Source organism: Pyxicephalus adspersus, chromosome 7, assembly GCF_032062135.1.
Source record: "Pyxicephalus adspersus chromosome 7, UCB_Pads_2.0, whole genome shotgun sequence".
Taxonomy (NCBI): domain Eukaryota; kingdom Metazoa; phylum Chordata; class Amphibia; order Anura; family Pyxicephalidae; genus Pyxicephalus; species Pyxicephalus adspersus.
This window is the reverse complement of record NC_092864.1, coordinates 9,847,618-9,869,269: the sequence shown is the minus strand read 5'-3', so window position 1 is coordinate 9,869,269 and position 21,652 is coordinate 9,847,618. Positions and strand designations below refer to the sequence as shown.

The 21,652-nt window shown below is 39.8% G+C and overlaps 1 protein-coding gene across 1 annotated transcript in view; it reads left to right on the top strand.

Annotated features, from left to right (window-relative positions):
• RGS11 (regulator of G protein signaling 11) overlaps nucleotides 1-21,652 on the top strand; it is a gene marked incomplete in the record, with an annotated part of 67,100 nt that overhangs the window by 33,127 nt on the left and 12,321 nt on the right. Inside the window, 10 exon segments of the mRNA XM_072417420.1 lie at nucleotides 3,030-3,111; nucleotides 7,369-7,437; nucleotides 7,874-7,903; nucleotides 10,559-10,620; nucleotides 12,160-12,273; nucleotides 12,788-12,903; nucleotides 14,958-15,045; nucleotides 15,463-15,601; nucleotides 19,287-19,369; nucleotides 19,811-19,937. Coding sequence (XP_072273521.1) covers nucleotides 3,030-3,111; nucleotides 7,369-7,437; nucleotides 7,874-7,903; nucleotides 10,559-10,620; nucleotides 12,160-12,273; nucleotides 12,788-12,903; nucleotides 14,958-15,045; nucleotides 15,463-15,601; nucleotides 19,287-19,369; nucleotides 19,811-19,937 — 910 coding nt within the window.

Here is a 21,652-nt window from a genome sequence, read left to right as displayed (position 1 = left end):
TCATGTAAATCCGCCATGAAAAATTCATAGTAATGTGTAAGATTTCCATGATTTTTGCTGCATGTGCACGCCTAACCATATTTGTACATTATTATCAAAGCGCGGCTTTTACAGAGGCACAAAATGGTGATTTTTTTTTTCTTCTCTTCAGCGTGCGGATAAAATTGCAGCTCAGAACACATGAAATATAATACCGTCTTTCTTTTCCATTTGGAAGGCCAAAGATCTCTCTTCTTATTAGATTTGGTTTCATAGCATTGATTTAGGTTGTTGTCAGTGAAATTGCATTGGTCTCGGTCGTTTCTATTAAGCGGACCTTCCACTTATTTTTGAATGTCTTCCCACATTAATGGTTCTCTTCTATTTTTACATTTTTTTTTGTATTTTTTGGCAATATATATATATATATATATATATATATATATATATATATATTCTTTTTTCTTTTTTTTTTTTTTTTCATAATGGGATATGATTCCATCACTTTTCTATTTCATACAAAGGCGGATTGTGTTACCTATTCCTGGATATTTACATCGGTCCAATAATTATGTACAAATATGGTTCCCCAAGAGGCTTAGGGCATAGCGCTAGGGGTACAGCTGTTAGGAAATATCAGCCAGCTCTTGAAACCAAGATGGCGGCTTTCAATGGAGAATTCAGCAGTACACTGGGGGGTTTAGAGAAGAACCTAACTGGATTCAATAGCCATGAAATTATGTATTCAATCGGCAAAATGGTAAAAAGGGGGTGAAAGTCCCTCCAAGTTTTAAATGGAAACTATAGTATCTATTAAATTGTATCTAAACCCCAAAACGATGTAATATATTTCACCTAAGCAGTCTTTGGTTGTGGTGTCTGCAACTTCTTTTTCTATAATTCCCTTTACATTTACCTACTGATCCTGGCACTAACACCCGTGTTATTCCTAGGGTGACCATGCTTAATCACTTTACAGTATCTATGGAGGAGTGTTGTCCTCCTGATTTGGACTACCATACAACCGTTGCCTCTTCTCCATTACCTAAAACTCTGTTGTTTTGCATTTATACTTATATACTACCCAGATACAATTTACATTATGCCGCATCACCATACTCAAATATACACTCCCACAATTTTAATAATAAAGGGGATTTTTAAGGTGTCGATCACACATTGTAACAATAAAAAAACAAAATATTCACATGATGAAAAACCACAATGCTGACAATAAATATTCACTGATTTAAATATTCTCGTTACAACATTGTCACCCAAAATTTACTCTACGCATTTCACAGCTGTGTAAACAGGAGAAGCTGGTGCGAGGTGGATACAAAACAGAAATGAACTGAAAAGATCGAACCACCACTATACCTCTAAGCATCTCAGAACAGGTAGAGCCAGGTGAAACACGCAATGCCAAACCTGACTATTGACTCAGGGTCCAGCATACCTATAACCACCTTGGAACAGGTGGAGTGGACTGCCATTCTCTTCATTGCGGGTGAATTACATCTTAATGAATCAATGGTTAGGTTTGGCATTGCTTCGTCGGGAGAAGCTGGTGCAAGATCAACACAGATTTGATACATTGTCATTTGAAATATACTCTACGCGTTTCACAGCTGGGTTAGGCTGCTTCATCAGGAGTGTAAAGATTGGACCACCACCATACCTATACCCACTTTAGAGATATAAATTCACCAGGAAGGGGGAGAATAGCAGGGGACTCTACTTTTTCTAAGGTGGTTATAGGTATGGTGGACCCCGAGTCAATAGTTAGGTTTGGCATTGGTGAATTATTATTAATATTAGCCGGTGTTTATATAGTGCCAATATATTATGCGTCACCTTTCAAAGTCCACTGTCATTTATTGAGGCAAAGTCTAGTAACCAACCTGCATGTTTTTTGGAATGTGGGAGGAAACAGGAGTACCCGGAAGAAACCCACACAAACACAGGGAGAACATACAATTTCTTTGCAGATAAGTGTCCTGGTAGGGGTTTGAACCTGAGACCTAGTGCTAACCACCGAGCCAACTGTGAGAGCTTTTCACCTAACTTCACCTGTTCCGTGGTGGTTATAGGTATGGTGGTGATTCAATCATTGCAGTTCATTTTAGTTTGGGTTCATCTTGCGCTTCTCCTGATGAAACAGCTTATCCTTCGGGGAAACGCGTAAAGTATATTTTGTGTGACATTTTGTCCCTGTGACTTGTTAAGCATTAGGTTGTTTGAATCATCATGTTTTATTTTTGTTACAATCATGATGTTTGATTATTGCCATAAAAACCTCTTTATTATCCAAATTGTGGAGTTTTGCGTTTAGGAGAAGACAGTTGGGACAGCCAATGGCAATGCCTAAGATTTAGTGTGCAGCAACTAACAAGTTTTAAGTAAGATAAATAGGTATTTTTATGTTCTTGCTAAACATGTAAACCCTAAAAGCAAATAAAAATCTAATGCAGTGTTTTAATCTGAGAAGTTACTGAATTCCTAGCAAATTACCAGGCATTTGCTCTACTTGCAATATTTTTTTTAATGAAATGTGGATGTATTGAAAAGGATGTTTTGCATGTTTTTATGCTTATATGACTTCATAGCTGTATCAATTTTTCATAGTATTATGGGAAATGACAAAGCTCCACTTTAAGATTTAATTGCACACATTGGGCCTGGTTTATTAAAACTCTCCAAAGCTGTAGAGGATACACTTTCATCAGTGAACCTGGGTGACCCAGCAAACCTGGAATGGATTTCCTATAGGTATTTGCTATTTGTTAGCAAATATTTTCAATCCTGGACCAGATCCATTCCAGGTTTTCTGGATCACCCAGCTTCACTGATGAAAGAGTATTCCCTCCAGCCTTTGAGAGCTTTACTAAATCAGGCCCCAAAGTAACTAGAACATTTTATAAAAAAAAAAATTGCTAGAAACAGAATGTTCTAAGATTATAGATCAGTATGTTTTATCCCTGCAAAGAAGGTCGATCAGCTGCATTGACTGTGATTTTTGTAATCTCGGTGGTGTGTTTTGCAAACAGGGCTGCCAAGCAGCGCCGAAAAGGCGATCGTATCGTCATTGAATGCCAAGAACAGGCGTACTGGCTCGTCAGCAAGCCATCGGTGAGTTGAATATGGGGTTTTTGGCTGTTGTAGCCACAGTGGACGCGAGGACTATTTGTGTGCATGAATGCAGGAATTAGAAAAATATGCTTTGTAATTGGTCTGCTGTGTATTGGCTATTGTTATTAAATAGTATTTATAGCGCCAACATATTACACAGCGCTGTACATTAAATAGGGCCTGCAAATGACAGACAGATACAGACAGTGACACAGGAGGAGGAGAGGACCCTGCCCCGAAGAACTTACAATCTAGGAGGTGGGGGAAGTAACACACAATAGGAGGGGAGATATGGAAATGGTGGGAAGTAGTGAGGGTTTTAGGAGACATATATATGTCTGTGACAATAGAGGAGGACCCTGTCCAGAAGAGCTTACAATCTGCATTTTTTGGAGTAGAGGAAAGTTTAATCAGGAATCAGTTTAAAATGTAAATGTTTATAATTGAATGCCACTTCTTTTGATCCTTTCCATAATTGTGTATATACACAAAGAGTCAAAGTATATTCACAAAAAAATGTGCAGTAATTTGTATTTCTGTTCCTCTGTGAGCAAGCAGTGGTCTATCTGCCAAAGTGCAATATGTCAACCAATCATCAGGTAGTGTGTTACCTATTGGAGAGCTCTAGCCCTATCAAAAGGACTACCACACCTCTGCAAGGAGGCCGCTGCTTCCACTCAGAGAGCAAGAGTCCTCCTTATGCAGCTTCTTGCAAGACTTTTCTACTCAGGCTTTAAAAAACCAACTGTGCACACCTTTTTGCATTGAATAGCTGATCACCTAAAGCTTACATGGCTATACAAACCAGAAATAAAAGCCTCTATTTACTGTCTCTCTGTAAATATTTTTCTAGCTACAGCCAACAGAGTTGCCCTTTAAAGTTCTTGCACAGCTTGAGTCACTGTGGCGCCACAACCACATCTGTACACCTTGGGAAGCGAACGCGTGTTTTTCTCCCACGCTTGCCTTTCATCTAATTCCTATATAGGCCACGCACTATTTTGCATTAAAAAAAAAGACACGCGGGCGATCGAACAATCAATGCCGAAGCTTTCATGTGACCTCCCGATGACTTTGACATCCCGTTTCATCTCCCCATCAGGGTCGCATCCCAACGTTTCAAGCTCGCATCTCGCACAATTCTATTTATTAAAGCGCAAGGTTTTGCAAGCGGTATATAATTAGATGTCTATAATTTGCTTCCTGTCGTGTTGTTAACACATGCTGTTGGATTTTTTTTTTAATAAACTAAATATAGTTTCTCTCGTTAGCAGGAATGCAGCTATAATTTATTTTTTTTAATGATCTACTTTTTCACAGGAAGGATTTGTAAATTTGGGATAAGAGTTGAAGGGAAAAAAACGGCTTTCGTTAAAAGATCTTTAGAACCTAATTGCCAAGCAAGCCTTTTTTTTTCTAATCTAATGTTATTAAAAATGAGTTTTCCATTTCTATCTGAAACAGGATGTTAATTTCAGTAGCTGCCTAAAAATTAATATGTTCCTCCCTTCTAACCATGGGAACACCGTAGGTGTTCTGTATGCCGAGGATTGTTAAAGCCTAATTGAACTTTTGGGTTTAAATTGGTTAAATTTGGTCCGGGGGCATCAAAGGAAAGGCTCCCTTTGACCAGAATGCAACTGTGACTATTGACCCTGGACCCTTGCTCTTGCTGTATAGAAGCAGTGGTCTTTATCAGAGGTCCAAATTGTGGCATCAGGCCATAGGGCTAGATCAGGGGTCTGCAACCTGCGGCTCTTCAGCCTCCTTGTTGTGGCTCCCTTCGGCTGCCGCTGGGAGATCTCTGATGGGGGATCCCCTTCCTCCCAAGACACTGCGGAGGAGTGGGATTCCCTATCCGGTGTTCTAATGAAATAAATCTACCACGGGGCGTGTACAAATGGGTGTGTACAATGACATCCCCCTCCTTTGAACCCCAATTCCTCTGGAATGGGGAGATGTACAAAACCAAAAATGTAGGTGCAAGTGGGGGACACCTGTGACTAACACCCCCTTAAATTTAATTGTTAGGCTATCATCAGAACATAAAGAACTCTGCCCATCAAAAAAATCTACATTATCTACATCTAATATTACACTTACGCTGGAGGCACCTGAACCCCAATTTCTCTGGAACAGGAAGGGGGTACAGGTGAACAAAATTAGAGGTGCAAGTGGGGGACACCTGTGGCTAACACCTCCTAAAAACTCCACCCATCAAAAAACCCCTACTCTGTTACACATTGTTGGAGGCTTCTAGCACCTAAACCCCAATTTATCTGGAAACGGGGGTACAGGTGAAAAAAATTTGAGGTGCAAGTACGGGACACCTGTGGCTAACACCTCCTAAAAATTCATAAAAACTCTGCCTATCAAAAAAATCTACCCTGTTACACATTGCTGGAAGCATCTAGCATCTGAACCCCAATTTCTCTGGAACGGGGGGGAGGCCAAAATAGAGGTGCAAGTGGGGGACACTTATGGCTAACACCACCTACAATTGAATCGCTAAGGCATCGTCCGAAAATAAAGAACTCTGCCGATCAAAATAATCTACCCTGTTACACATTGCTGGGGGCTTCTAGCACACAAACCCCAATTACTCAAGATTGGGGGGTACAGGTTAACAAAATTAAAGCTGCAAATGAGGGACACCTGTGGCTAACACCCCTTAAAATTTCATCGCTAAGGCATCGTCAGAACATACAGAACTCTGCCCATCAAAAAAATCTACCTTGTTACCTTAGAAGCCTCGAGCTAATGTAACAGGATGATACGTTAGAAGCTGGAGGCTTCTAGGGGCATAGTTCAGTGTTTAATTTATTTCAAAGTAGGCCTACACATGCACACTTGTTGTAACAGGTAAAATTAAAAAAATATTAAAACTTTTAAAAGTTTATAAACTGTGTTATGTTTTGCGGCTCCAGACTATTTTTCTTTAGTGGAAGAGGAGGCAAAATGGCTCTTTTGATAGTAAAGGTTGCTGACCCCTGGGCTAGATTATTGAAAGCATAGGGTCTCCACTGTTTGGTTCAAAAAACGCTAGTCTGTAGATAAACAAAAAGTTTTGGACACTTGGGCCAGTTACGCCGTGGGTCACACAGCCCTGCATATGCAGTATTGGGACTCCCCTTCCCAAATCCCAACTAGTGCTATTTGGGGTTAAGGGATTGTCCGGTTTCTGTGTCGACGCATTGAGCCTGATTTATTAAAGCTGGACTGGAGTGGATAGACTTTCATCAATGAACCTGGGTGAAACCTGAAATGGATCTGCTTCACAATCAAAAACATTTGCTAGCAAATGACTATTTAGAAATCAATTTCAGGTTTGCTGGATCATCCAGCTTCACCAATGAAAGTGCATTCTCTCCAGCCTTGGAGAGCTTTAATCAGGCCCATTGTGTTTACATGTTTGTAGGGTTCAGTCTATGCACTCCTTGACTGCTGTAAGTGGATAGATTTGGGTCTATGTCCTGTTTTCCCAACCAAAGTGGAGGCTTTACAAGGGAAACGCTCATTAGGTATCCCTCAAATGAACAGGAGCCATCAAAGGCTCATCTAATATGAAATCCAACAATTTACTCAATCCAATTTATCCAAAGGGTAATCCCCCCCCAAATAATAGCGTGCACCAAAGGCTAAAAATCATTAAATCCAATGGATTATATTTATAGTCCAATTAGTTAGGGGCATTGGTGGAGATTGTAGTTTGATCCCCAGACCAAAAAGGGGCTTTAAAAGCAGAATTCTCATTGGAACATCCTCCAAATGAATGAGGGCCACCAAAGGTTTATCTGGGGATGATCAAAGTCTGAAAATACTCTACAGTCCCTTGCACCATTTCTGATCGTATTGGCCACTCCCACAAAGCCTCTCCTTGCTGGCCATGCAGTTATACTAACAAGAACAAAGCAGGACTGGTGGCCATGTCTGATCCTTCATTGCATATGGTGATGTTCGAGTGCCCACCACTTTCTGGCTGGCAGAACCCTGGCTTCTGTAGGACTAATCCAGTAAGGTAAGTATTCTTAATCAGATCACATGGTTGGTAAGAATTAAGGGGAGAAGTACAACCAATTTTGGTCCATCCACCCCTTCAGGAATGCCTAGGCATTAAGTCAGTCTACTGGTTGCTGCTGGATCATCATGCAATCGTAAGCACAGAAAAAAAGTTCTTGTTTTTTAAACATTTGAAACGATATGTGTAAAGCAAAATAATTATAGAACATGACCCTTATTTTTAAATGTTTCTTATAGCCCGGGTGTTTAAATGTGATGGAATATGGCCCAGAAAGGGGAAACTGCTACACGGGAAGGCTGCAGCTTGTAAGTTCCTTTTTCTTGAATTTCCAACATTTCATTTGGTATTGTCATGAAGTGTTACTTAACAAATCCGAGCCAAAACATTTCCTGGCTCGCTCCCACAATTTGCTGGTAGTTATCTTTCCGATTGCCACATATGCTTCTTGACTGCAAACTAGATTTCAAAATGGATTTGTCGTTTTAGAATACATATGTGAGTGCTTTGATTCCCAGCAGCATGCTGACTTTTTTTCAAGCATAATTTGGGGACAGTATCTATGTCCTAGATTGAGGTGTTGGCACATCGACGATACTATCATAACATATCATATGGTCTAATACAAAACATCTTTTTGCTGTAGCCTCTTACCTTGTCATTTACTAAAATAATATTTTATAACCTGGTACTTTTTGCTGTTGTTGTTTTAATGAAAGTAATACAAGTTTTTTTATAATTTAGGGAAAGAATGCAGATTATTATAAAAGAGAGGTAAGTGGCGTTTTATTGCTTTAGTAAAAAAAAATAATTTGTGCAATATTTACGAAGTTTATGATTTTTTTTTATAAGAGAGGAGGTGTAATATGTAAAAGAGAGAATTATTAATAGGTGTCAGGAGTAGGTTGGAGAATATGATGTAAAATGGAATTTCACAGTAAATAAGTGCTATTTAGAAATATTTGGAATGTGAATAAGTAACATATGTTTGAAAAATCTGATTTTGAGAAATCTGAAAAGAATAAGAGGTTTGGAGAAGAAATGAAGATGGGAGGTTGATGACAAAGGTCTGGGTGACAGAGATAATAAAGGTTTTGAAAAAAAGGAGGGGGTGATAGATTTTCAGATGAGAGGGTGGATGATGATGATTTGAAAGGAGCGGGATTATAATAAAGCAGAGAAGATGGAGATTCAGTCAATGATCAAAGGAAAGAGTTTTTATGACTAATGACGAGGAGTTTAGAGAAAAGGTTTATGATGGATGATAACAAGGATGTGGAGGAGAGGGGATGATGGAGTACAGAGGGTAATTATAGAGTTTTTATGTAGCGAAGAAGGCAAAAGTTCAGAAGAAGAGAGGATCCTGACAGTGAGAGAAGAGAAAGAGACTGATGACTGAGGAAGAAAGGATGGTAAAGGGTCGAAAAAGAGCATATAAGGTCATTTGAAGAAGAGAAGGGAGGTTATGGAGGATGGCAAGGACTCGGTGAAGAGGAGGTTGCATTGCAGGGTATAGGATTATGATATGAAGATGATTCAATATCTAGTAGTAGTTGGTCACATTCAACAGGACTTGTTCTTGTAACGCTGAAGATGTTTCACAGCACTGATGAAGCAGCTTGAAAAGCTGTGAAACTTCTTCACAAGAACAAGTCAAGTGGAACGTGACCAACTACTGCTAGATATATAACGAATGACCTGGATAAAGAAGAACCTTCATGATGATGATTCAAGTTCAGAAGAAGGAGAATGATGATATGAGGGGTCAAGGTTATAGAAAAGACCATTAAAAGGATTATTGTAAGTCTAAAGAGGGAAGGCGATGACACATGAGCAAGAGAAGGGATGACGAACAATGACAAGGGTTGGAAAGAGGGGTTATTCTCTGGAGCAGTTCATTATAAGCCGTGAAGATGATAAAAACTCAGCGGCAAGAGGAGATGAGGTTTGACAAGATCAGATTATAGTTTCTATGCTACCAGGTTTTAAGAGAAGAAGATGGTAAAGGTTTAGAAGAGAAAGCATTTAGCGTTTAGAAGATGACAAGCTAAAAGGAGAGAGTAATAATGGATGATGACATGGTTATGGAGGAGAAAAGATGAGGAAGAGTTGAGGAGAAACGATGACCAATTGGTCTAAAGGAAGGGTGCCTGCTGATGCAGGGAAGGGAAGAAGATAATGAAGGTTTAGTAGAGAAAGAATGATTACATGCTAAGAGAGGAGTGATGGATGATAACCAGGTTATGGAGAAGAGGGGATGAATAATTGGTCAAGAGAACGGATGATAGATCATGGTAAAGACTTGGAGGAAATAAGGAGATAGGGTCTGACAAGAGTTGATGATGTTGGATTCAAAGTGATGTAGACAATGAAGGTTTAGAAGAGAAATAATAAATGTTGGGCTAAGCGCAGAGAGTAGTGATAGGTGCTAACCAGGTTTTGGTAGAGAGAGGATGAGAAAGAGTTGAAGAGAAAGGATAACTGATTGGTCAGGAGAAGACGAATGATACTTTGCAGTGAATGAGGAAATGAGGTTTGACAAAATGAGATTAAAGGTGACTTACTAAAGGAAGAAAATAATAAAGGTTTAGAAGAGAAATAAGGATGATAGGCTAAGAGAGGACTTATGAATGATGACAAGGTTATGGATTTGAGAGAATGACCAGTTGGTCAAGAGAAGGGATGAAGAATCATGGTTAAGACTTGGAAGAAATGAAGAAATATGGTCTGACAAGGATGGATGATAGTTGGGAATCAAAGGGATGTAGATAATGAAGGTTTAGAAGAGAAACATTGATGATAGGCTAAGAAGAGAGAGTAATAATGAGTGATAACCAGGTTTTCAAGGATAAAGGATGAGAAAAACCAGAAGAGACTGGGTGACCGATTGGTCAAGTGAACGGATGACAGGTGATGAAAAGAGTTTGGAGGGAATTCGGAGATATAGTCTGACAAGTGTGGGTTATATTTGACATTCCAAGGGAAGAGGACAACTAAGGTTTGGAAGAGATAGATGGATACACTGCTAAAGGGAGAGATAGGTGAAAGCTGATGACTGGGTTATGGAGAAGACAGAATGTTGGTAGTTGAGAACAAAGGATGAAGACACCGGATGACAAGGAGGTGAAGACTAAGGTAGAGGTCTGGTCCGAGATGACGGGATTACACAGAGGCAGGAAAATGCTGAATGGTCACAGGTCCATAACTAGTAGATGGCTGAGGACAGGAGTTAGAGAGATGATTTGAGTATGGAGGAAAAAGTATGACCGATGAGAGACCTAATGAGGTTCAAAGGATGTGTCTTGCATGAATTCTAATGTATTTGTCTAAATTCCTAGCAGTACATAGCCTTTTAATGGAAAAGTCAGGGTATGCGTATACTTTCATCTGACCTACTGTTTTGTTTTTTTTGTTTTTTTGTTACAATAGATGGAATATCTGAAAAAGGCCATGGCACGTACAAGAGTGAAATCCTCTATCTGTCTGGAAGGGTGAGCTAAAAAGAACAGGCCATTTCTCACAAATAATACCATATTAATTTATTAATAACAAAATACCAAATAATAACATCTTTGACTATTCTTGAGCAGAAATGGGAGAGCAAAAGGTTTCTTAGGGACCCTTTACATGTTTGGAAAAAAATACAGTCCACAACATAGATTGAGGAACGCAGAGTCCCTGCTATTATTCCTTCAACATGTAATTCTGAAATGTGAAACAGCCGGAGCCTAAAAACGACAACCAGCACCCACCTTTTGGGGCCTCTTCTGTTTTTATTAGTGAAAGAACTTGTTCCATCACCCTGGAAAGCTTCCCACTAACTGCTAGAATATTCTCACTAAATCTTGATTTCTACAGAAATGTGTCAACCCCGGATAACTAATCTTGGAATATATTGCACTATAGAGAAAGAAAATACAGTTACTTATATTGCCACGCCAAGGATCCCAAGAACTCCAAATTTTAAATCTAATATATTTAGGTTGGCATAAAGTAAAAAAGCAGATGGGACAGGTTTGACAATTAACAATAACTTTTGTCAGGTTGTATATTAAATCTGATTGTATGTTGGTGTAGAGATTATATTTGGCTGTTCCTCTTGCCATATTGGAGATCAGATTTTTGATGTGGGTGACAAAATTTTTTTTGGCATTCATGGCTAATCCGAGCAATGCCCATCTTTACCCTTGTTTGTTTAAGCAATGCAATGATTTTTAACATTTATCGTTGGAGATAATCAATATTTCAACAGTTTGTACAGACAAAACAAATACAGTCGGTAATACATTTTAATTGCAAAAAAGCAAATCTGTTGGATGTGCAGAATCTTGAGTTTCTTTCAGCCCCATCACAACCTCATTGGCTTTTATCCCAGCAGTTGACAGGCAAAGGCTTTTGTTAAGGCAGTTGGCTGAACCCCAGTAGCTGTCGTCTGCCACCGTTTATTACTGAAACATTCCGATTTGTTTCAATAATTTTACCAACAGATAGGTGGCTGGCATCCATGTAAACTAGCCCTTATCTTCCAATACCTTTTCCACTAACCCTCCCTATAACCCTAACACTGATCCTTTTTGGGTCCCTATTATTATTCTTCCCTGTAACTTTACCAATAACCCAATCTGTAACCCTTCCACTAACCCTTACGCCAATCATTATCTATAAGCCTAATACTATAACCTTTCTTGTATCCCCCAATGCAAGTAAATCCAAAGCCCTTTGTGTACTATCCTTCCTTAGATCAGCATCCTTTTCTCTGAAGATCATCTCATGGTACATCAAAACCTCCTCAACACTTCAGAACCTCCTTGTTCCCATTTTGGTATGAATTCTCCAGGGCAATATATAAAACCATGGTTGGACCATCCCACTGCCATCGGTTGGATCTTCTTAGAAGAGATCAAGCCATTAAACCTTGACTCATTCCCTATAAAATTAAAAATAAATACATTGGGTGGAGTTGCAATTTAATACCGGCTGTGTCTCTGTGCCACTTGTTTTAGCCAACTTTTTCACTGCTTTTCTTTTAGCTTTATCAAGTTCAGTGAACAATATCTGCCACATGACCCCGTCATGTCCGGTTGTCTTCCCAGCAACCCATGGATTACAGATGATGTCACATACTGGACTTTAAATGCCCCTTTGTAAGTATGGACCTCGTATAACTCTATTTTGTCAATGCTGCAAATAAAATATGTTTATTTCCTATTTTTAGTTGCTCAGTACTTTAATAAGAACTCATTACTGACCATTCTTGCTAGTGGTGGTTCTGTTCCTTCTATGTTTAAAGAGCTACATGGGTTAAATGATCTTTATTATTTAATCTTATGGATACATTGGATTGATACACACTTTGGTTCCACCCATGGCCACTACATTTCTATTTTGCCCTTGTGGGGCTTTAGTTTTGTAGCGGTTGGTGGGTGGAACCGGAGAATGCACCAGGGAAAGCAAGTATTCAACATACAAGGAAGTTCTTTGGCCAGTGTAACTTTGAGTAAGAAGATTGGAGTCACCGGCAGTGGGACTGGAAACTGCCATTACACTTCTTTTACAAGCACACTATTTATGTAATTTTATATATATATATATATATATATTTACACTCATATGAGAATATTGGGCTTATTTGTGGTCTTAATATGTTTATTCAATCAGGGTTCCAATGCCAACTAAACTACGAGTGGACCGATGGACCTTCAATTTTATGGAGCTGCTCAATGACCAGCGGGGCCGCAAGGAGTTTTTACAATTCTTGGAGAAGGAGTTTAGTGGTAAGCCATTGTCTAAGTGCTTGCATCTCTCCAACCATTATTTTCTAAGACATTAGTTTATGTTTTATGTCTTTAGGTAAATATTGCCCTTTGTTGTTAAAAAAAAAAAAAAAAAAAATAACATCCAGTGTCAGAGGACGTGAGATTCAGAACGAAGCGTCGACTTAGAAGCTGCAGACCATAAAAATGTAAACTTGGCTGTTCAGTCCCAAACTCATTCAGAGTAATTATGGTGCTATCAGGGAACTTAATTTTTTCCCAAAACATTTTGTAAATATTGGTCTATTATTACTAGATAAAGCATTCCTATTATAAATTAACTGAATAAGAAATATACGCAGATCCAAAATGCTTTCAATTATGGGTAGAGAAGGTGAGTTGTAAGCAAAACATCAAAAATCTCGGATCATAAGACATCACAAGGGACTTGTGCTCAGACCCTGTCCTAGTGCATTAAACATAATTTACAGTTACCACTGACTGAGCAAAATGCTCAAAAATTCAAGTTAAAGGAATCAGAATGCAACTAAAAATTAGATGAGCCCGTGCAGAGCGTTGCTGGTGGTAAGTCAGCCCCAGGGGTGGATGGTGTCCAAAGAAGGGGAGAAGAAGCTATGGGATACCTAAAGAATTATGTAAAGCCAAAACCCTTTTTTTAGTTGTGGAAAGAATGTAGACAAGTTAGTAAAGGCAAGTTAGAAAGGCATTGTAAGGGACAGAGTTTATATTAGTCCAATGGAAAGCTCCAGATTTCAATTCATTTTACTGTACACAAAGGCATATAGTAATTTCTTGATTTTGTGGTTTTTGGCTTGGTCATATTTGGCTGAGGATCATCCAGGTAAATCTGATTAGCAGGTATTTCATGGACCGTGGTGTATACCGCCAGCTCTATATTCTGTTTAAACTACATTACAGTGCCATGTGTGTGCTCTTCTTTTCCAATATTTCTGAGATGGGTTCTGCCACATTTTACCCTCCAAAGGGTTGCCCTTTCGTGTGATGGGCAACCCCTCCCAACAGCACCAAGGCCTGGAATGCAGAAGGAGCATTGCTTGTAAAGGAAAAGTCATGGTTTATAGTAAAGCTGTCTGGATCTACTGATTGTTTGATAATTTTCAAAAAAGATGACGTCTGCAGAAGAATTATATCCCCTCACTTCTCTACACCAGCCTTCCTCGACCTTGCTAACGTTGGGGAACCCATGGAATACCATTGAGGTCTTCAGGGAACCCTGGCTATAATTACAATATCCACAGCTCACAGTACATCAGCTTGCTCGTCAGTGTGAAGATTTTCACCCCTTTTAGATGGCTAATAAGAACATTGGTGTCACTTAAACTGACCTGAGAGGCACAAATTGCTCAAGGAGCCCCTAACAATCTCTGGAGGAACCCTGGTTGAGAAACACTGCTCTACACCTTGGCTTTTATAAGCCTGAATGGCACCAGTTTATGAAATGTTTAACACTTCCAGTAGGGACACACAAGAATGGCCACGCTAGACCCTCTTAAAGGGTAACTAAACCAAAAACAAAAAGAAATGACACCTACCTACCTACTTAATCCTGTAGGTCCCATGATGGCTCTGGTCTTTCCTGAAATCCAATCCCACCTAGGTGATTAAGACCGAAAGGGAAGGTTCTGCAGAAAAAAAGGGCGTTCCATTAAAAAAAATAAAAAATGAAATCATTTTGAATATCATTTTCCATTTACATATAAGGGTTGTCTACCCTTTATGTAAAGTGAAAATGTTGAGTTTAGGTCCGCTTTGAGGAATCTTCAATGACCTGGTGGTTCCTCAGCTTCAAATGCCAAAAGACATCTTGAGGTATGCAGATGAAATATTCATCATATTATACATCTGGCTAATGCTACTTGGTCCAGGGTTTTACTTTGAAGGATTGGTAACCCCACCACCACCAACAATTGACTTTGAATAAAGGTTAATATCAAGCATCCTTTACAACAGGTCATAAATTGGCCTTTATCAACCATCACAATTTTGCTTCTTGGATAAAATCATTATCTTTTGTGTGCTTCTCACTTTTCTAGCTGAAAATCTCCTATTTTGGGAGGCCTGTGAAGAGTTACGGTATGGAGAACAGTCGAAAATTGTATCTACTGTGCAGCACGTTTATGAGTAAGTTGAATGTGTTTGATTCTATTTTAATAGATGCAGCTTTACATTGCTCACATATATAAGATGAAGTGGATTTGCTGCTGCTAATGTTTATGCCTGAAATGGCTCCGGAGCACCTGGCTGTAGACAGTAGGCAGCCATGTGCGGGAAATGCCATGATTTTCACCCACTAGCCTTTGTGATAAGGAATACAATTGTGTAATCTCCTTACCCCGTCTGGTGATGAGACAAAAAAAAAAAGGTATTAAAACAGTAAACTCTGCTCACTGTATGCTGTTTTCTCTGCACATGTGCATGCAGAAGACACTGATTGGCTTCTGGTACTGCTCTGCCCTGTCCTAGCCAGCTTTACAAGGCATGGCCAAGGCTACGATTTTGTACTTTGCATGAACACCTTCTATTGCTTTATCCCTACAGGCAGTTTTTGGCACCAGGAGCGACGCGTTGGGTAAACATTGACAGCAAGACAATGGAAAAGACACTAGAAGGTATTAAGAATCCACATCGGTATGTGTTTGATGATGCCCAAATGCATATCTACATGTTGATGAAAAAGGTGGGTTCTCACAAAATGCCGGAGCCACTACTTTATATAGCAACAGCATGGCCAGCAGTTAGTTACTATAGAGAAGCAAACAAGCTTTGTGAAAAATAGAAATGATGAGAATGCAATCTGCTTAGCTATGGTTGTGTCACTGGTCTCTGTTGGACAACATTTTCTGTGATGTCACCATACCCATTAATTGGCTGCATTTTTTTGTGATGTCACTGGTTTCTAGTAAATGGATTGGGTGCATTTTCATTTATGTCTCAAATAAGAAGATTGCATTCTTAGTGCTATAATTGGTCTCCAGCAAAAACATTGTCTCATTCTCTGTGATGTCACTGGTCTCTAGTCAATGGATAGGCTGCATTCTCAGTGATGTCTCTAGTCAATGGATAGGCTGCATTCTCAGTGATGTCACCAGTCTCCAGTCAATGAATAGGCTGCAATCTCAGTGATGTCACCAGTCTCTAGCCAATGGATAGGCTGCTTTCTCAGTGATGTCACCAGTCTCTAGTCAATGGATAGGCTACTTTCTCAGTGATGTCATCAGTCTCTAGTCAATGGATAGGCTGCATTCTCAGTGATGTCACCAGTCTCTAGTCAATGGATAGCTGCATTCTCAGTGATGTCACCAGTCTCTAGTCAATGGATAGGCTGCTTTCTCAGTGATGTCACCAGTCTCTAGTCAATGGATAAGTTGCATTCTCAGTTGGTGTAAGTGTCCTTGATGTGCAGGTTGTGATTAAAATCCTGGCTTCGCCTTGTCCTAGAAAAAATAGCTGTGCCCAGAGAATACCTCTTTATAAAGGCTCAAGCAAAGTTTTGATTATTCATATTTTTTTAAACAATGGCAAAGAAAAGAGTGACTTTAACTACCCTCCTACCTAAATAATATGTAGTATATGTATAATGTATATGTATAATATGTATAATATGTAGTTAAAGGAATGTGTTGTCAATCCTGCTTTATGCTTTATAATGTTGTGCTATTAATGGGCTTCAATAGGACTCCCTTGGGTTATGGGTCCTGTTGAAGGTATGGGTGCTTAGGCCCTGGTTCCTTAACCTTCCTTCTTCCTATTGGTTGCATATAGTTAAGGCTGCTTCTGTATCTAAAGAAAAATGTACAAACATATTTTAACTGTTAGTACCATTTTTTTTTATATTCGCTTTTGTGCAATCTATTTTTTTACTGTTTGTTTGTGCTTGCAAATCACTGAAGAAAATGAAGTACTGGATGTAGACAGGCAGCGCACCTGTTCCTGAATCTTGTATACACATAATTATTGTAATCGGCTCCATCATGCACTGATTGTGTGTTTCTGCAAAGCTTTCATTATTTTCTGCGCTGACGTTGACTTGATTACTTTTTTCATGGAGAAATATTTTTGATTGCTTGTCAAATGAATGATCAAGATACAAACAGTATTTTTTTCATGTGGTTTTATGTGGGGGTGGGGGGTAAGAGCAAGGATTAAGTGACAAGTGAACTTTTAAGAACCCCTTTGGCCATCTTCACCAGTGCACTGACTTTATTTAATCCATGAATTCCCTCCATCTCCACTAAGGAGCTTAGGTTCTGCTTATTGAAGGTGGTGGCCTCCTCTTGTGTTGTTCCACCTTTGATCCAACATTTTCTTCACTGCTTGTTTCAGTTGAGTCCCCAAAGATTATGGGAGGTCCCTTAGCACCTCTAGGTAGGATGTAGACCAACTCAACAGTGACATACCATTTGGATGACTAAATGATGGTCATGTAGGTGTAGGTCAAATGGATTGTGGTTCTTCCCCACTGTCAGGTAGATCTGGACAAGTGTCCCTTCTATTTAGTTGCATGGGTGGCCCATAAATTGGTCTTGCATAGAGGTTTTGTCTGAACTCTTGGCACCTCTAAGTTATGGAATTGGCGCAATTCAAGTCCATGTAGACTAACATAACAGTTGGTTATAGAGGAGCTGCCATACCATTTGGAAAACTACATGATGGTCATAAGGGTGTGGGTAAAATGGATGGTGGGACTTCCTCACTGTCATGTAGACCTGGACCAAAGACCCGTTTATCTAGCTGTTAGTTAACAAGCTGTTAAATATTTTTTTTACTTGCCCAGGAGTTGCATCAGTGGTCGATAATTTGGTCATGCCCATATGTTTTGTCTGTAATCTTGGCACCTCTAGGGTATGAAAATGGCACCATTCAAGACCATGTAGACTAACTCAATAGTTAGTTATGGATGAGCTGACATACCATGTGGCAAACTGATTGATGGTCATGTAGGTGTGGGTCAAATGGAGGCTGGGACTTCCTAGTGTCAAATGGACCTGGACAAGGGTGCCTTCTATCTAGCTGCAAACCATTACGTTAAAAGTGTTTTTACTTGGCCAGTAGTTGCATGGCCCCAAAATTGGTCTAGCACAGAAGTTTTTTCCACCATAATATTTAAAGTTGGGTAGACAACAGAGGAGGCCACCTACAGATTGGCAGAGATGACTAAGTACGTATAAGGGGTTATCATGCTTAGATAAAGTTGATAGGCTAAGAAGGGTGGGCTGATGTTTTTTATATAAAGTTTAACTTGTCTTTCTAAATTTTAGTAGAGCATTACAGAGGAAATCTGTTTGGTTGCTTTCCTAAGAAGGTTCAAATTCTCACAATTCTCTAATGCTAGGCTTCACCAAACAAAGGCAGGGGATAGGGTAATGCAGCTGTTCAAAGACGGGCAATAATGCTTTTTCACTCATTCCCTTCACTTAGTCATGTGACCTGATTGGAATCCCTTTGCATGTTGGGTCAATGAAGATGATGAGGGAGTTGGTCCCAACTCCACCCAAGGTTTTATACATTGGGAAAGCTAAGAACGTGTCTTTGGTCTGTAATTCTGTTTTTGCCCTAATAATGAGATATGAGATTTCACCCCATGTCTTGTCCAGTATACTGAAACCAAAGGTATCTCATCATCAAGGGTAAAAACCTAACTTGATTTCCACCCAAGAAGAGGGCTCCATTGTCCTCCTCTGTTCTCATTGTAGAGATACCCTTCACCTTCTGTCCTGGTGACCACACAGAAAGTGAAGAAAAGTATCCTAAGTTGTGCCATAAGGTAATGACCTGACAAGGTTCCTAAGCCTTTCTACTCCATTCTAAGCTAACAAAATGTTTTTTGGCTGAAGTTAGGCTTGAATATTTAATATGAACTTCTATGTATAGTTTGTAATTCCGCATGAACGTGAGGAAAGCCACATTTGCTCATTAAATATGCATGCTGTGTTTTCTAGGTTATTAGTACTGCATACAACCATTGTATTGTTCACGTTTCTCAGTTCACATATATCAGTCTGCTCTGAATGGCTGAAAACGAGGCATTCTCTTCTCTGATAATTTCCCATCTCAGCAAGACAGATTCTTAAGTTGCTATCTGAAACATCGAAAAATTTTCTGTAAAGAAATATTGCAAATGTGTATACAAATGTCAAACCTGTAAATTCAAAAATGCAACAATTTTAATGGGAAAATTGTATAATTGGGTTGTATTTGGGTTCATTCTCTATAATGCAAGGTGATGCAACCTTCTCATTCATACAAGGTGAAGTTACTGGAACCAGAACAATAAGAAATGTAGGAAATACTGAACTATAAGGAAAAATAATGATACAATGTGTCTATATTTTTATAATGTATTTCATTAATTTGTTTTTTAGGATTCCTATCCTAGATATTTGAAATCTGAAATGTACAAGAGTCTACTTGGTCAAGCTTTTATCCCGCCAGAAACTAAGAAAGGGTTTGTAAAATTTTATTTACATCATTATAATTTTATGGCTGATGACAGGTTGCAGGATTGCAAACAATACTAATTACCTGTTTCTATGGAGGTCAGTAAAAAAAGCAAAGGATTTTTGTGTTGTGTTGATGTGTTCCTGGCTGACTAAGTAGTGATCCCATAGACGTAAGGTAAGGCTTTCCCGAGTAGCTGACTGGAGTGACATCCATTGATTTTATATCACTAACCCAGACAAAACTTGTATTCTTTTTGCAACTTTTATATAATGTACACAGCAGGCAACCTTCCACGCTGTCCAATTGATATCTCAGTGGTTATCTGCAGCCTTTGAATGCCCCTTCTAATACTGAGGCACACCATTGATGAGACATCTAAAGCAACCTTCCTTGGATGGTATTTGGCCTGTGCATGGTTATTTTACAAGTATTGTGTCTTTTACAGTGTGTTTCCATTTATGAGAAGACAACGTCACTCCAGTCCCAGCCCGGCCTTCTTATTTCCTCAAGGAGACCAAGAGCCAAAGTCAGATGGGGACAGCAAGGCGAACTCACCGGCAGCCATCTCACAGGTCAATGCAGCCTTGTTCTTGTAATGATACCAGTTGTTCATGGATACAAGGGTTTTTTTTTTTGACATCAGGTGACTAGGGTGAAGCTTTTGGTTCCAGGTCTAAAAGTAGTACAGTCTGAGCACATAACCATACCCATTAACGACCAAACCCTACCAACCCATGGTTTGGGGTTATTCTGCAAATATTCGGGCCATGGGAACAGCACAATAATGCAAGCCTGTGGTTGCTCTAATGCAAGGAAAACTCAAAGGTATAAAGAAATAAAAGGAGATCCCAATGTCCCCAGGCTCTATGTGTAGACCTTTGTTTGTTATAGCCTGCCTCTGGAAACAGGGTGTTGTATGGACAGGAGACTGGTGGGAATGTGTATCCATCCCAAGTTGCCCCTATTGTCTTCAACTATTTAACTATTTCTGGTGCTGTGTGGCCTTTGCATCTGCCTTCCCCTTTGAAAACTCAATGAAAGATTAACGCCCCAAACTACAAAGCAGGAAATGCAAAAGGAGTAAAGTAAATGTGTGTAGACCTCTGGCAACTGGGTAGTCCATCAGCAACAACCTGACCCTAGCAAAAGGGTTCTATAGACAGGAGACCAGTTAGGAGTGCCTGATCACCTAAGGTTGCCCCTACTGTCTTCATCCACTGTCACTACCTCCCCAAGGGCTAGGAAGAACCAATTAAGGATTCAACCCCCAAAATACAAAGCAGAAAAGGTATAAGGAAATAAAAGGAGAAGCCAATTGTTATTGTGAAGACGTTTGGACTGGCTCTGGCAACAGGGTGCTCCAAGGACAGCAGAGGGAGTGTGTGGTTACCTATACTATCTCTGGCTACTTCTGGTCTTGTGTGGCCTTTGCACTTTTCCCTAAAAGCAAGGAAAACTCAAAGAATCAAAGCCCCAAGCTACAAAGTAGGAAAGTTATAAGTAAATAAAAAGACATTCTAATATTCCCAGGTTGTGTGTGTTGACTTTTGTTGGCAATGGCCTGGTTCTGTCAACAAGTATTCTACGGACAGGAGACCATTGGGAATGTGTGTTCACCTCGGGTTGCTCCTATCGTCTCCAGCTACTTCTGATGCTATTGGCCTTTGCACCAGCCTCACCCTCCTCAAGATTTTTGAAGACCCAATGAAGGCTTAAGGTCCTAAACTACAAAGTAGGAAAGGCATAAGGAAATAGATTTCCTTATGAAGCCAAAGTCCCAAGTTCTGTGTGTGGACCGTCTGCAACAACCTGGCCCTGGCAATGGGATTCTATGGACACCAGATGGGAATGCATGGTCACCTGAGTTTTCCCCCACTGTCTTCACTACTTCCACATCAGCTGTCCCCTCCCAGGAAACCTCAATGAAGGATTAAAGCCCCAAACTACAAAGCATGAAAGGCATTAATAAGAGAGACCAATGTCCCAAGATTCTGTGTATAGACCTTTGTTGGCAATGACCTGGCTCTGGCACCAGGAGTGTCCGTGAGCCACAAGTTGCCCCTGCTACTTCTGCTGCTGTGTGCCTTTGCACCAGCCACCCTTCCCTAAAAGCGAGGAAAACTCAATGAAGGGTTAATGCCCCAAACTACAAAGCAGAAAAGAACCTTGATGGAGACGCCATTGTCACCAGGTTCTATGTCTAGACCTTTGTTCGCAATAGCCTGGCACCAGCAACAGGGTCCTCTATGGACAGGAGACCAGAACAAGTCTTTGTGCACCTCAAGTT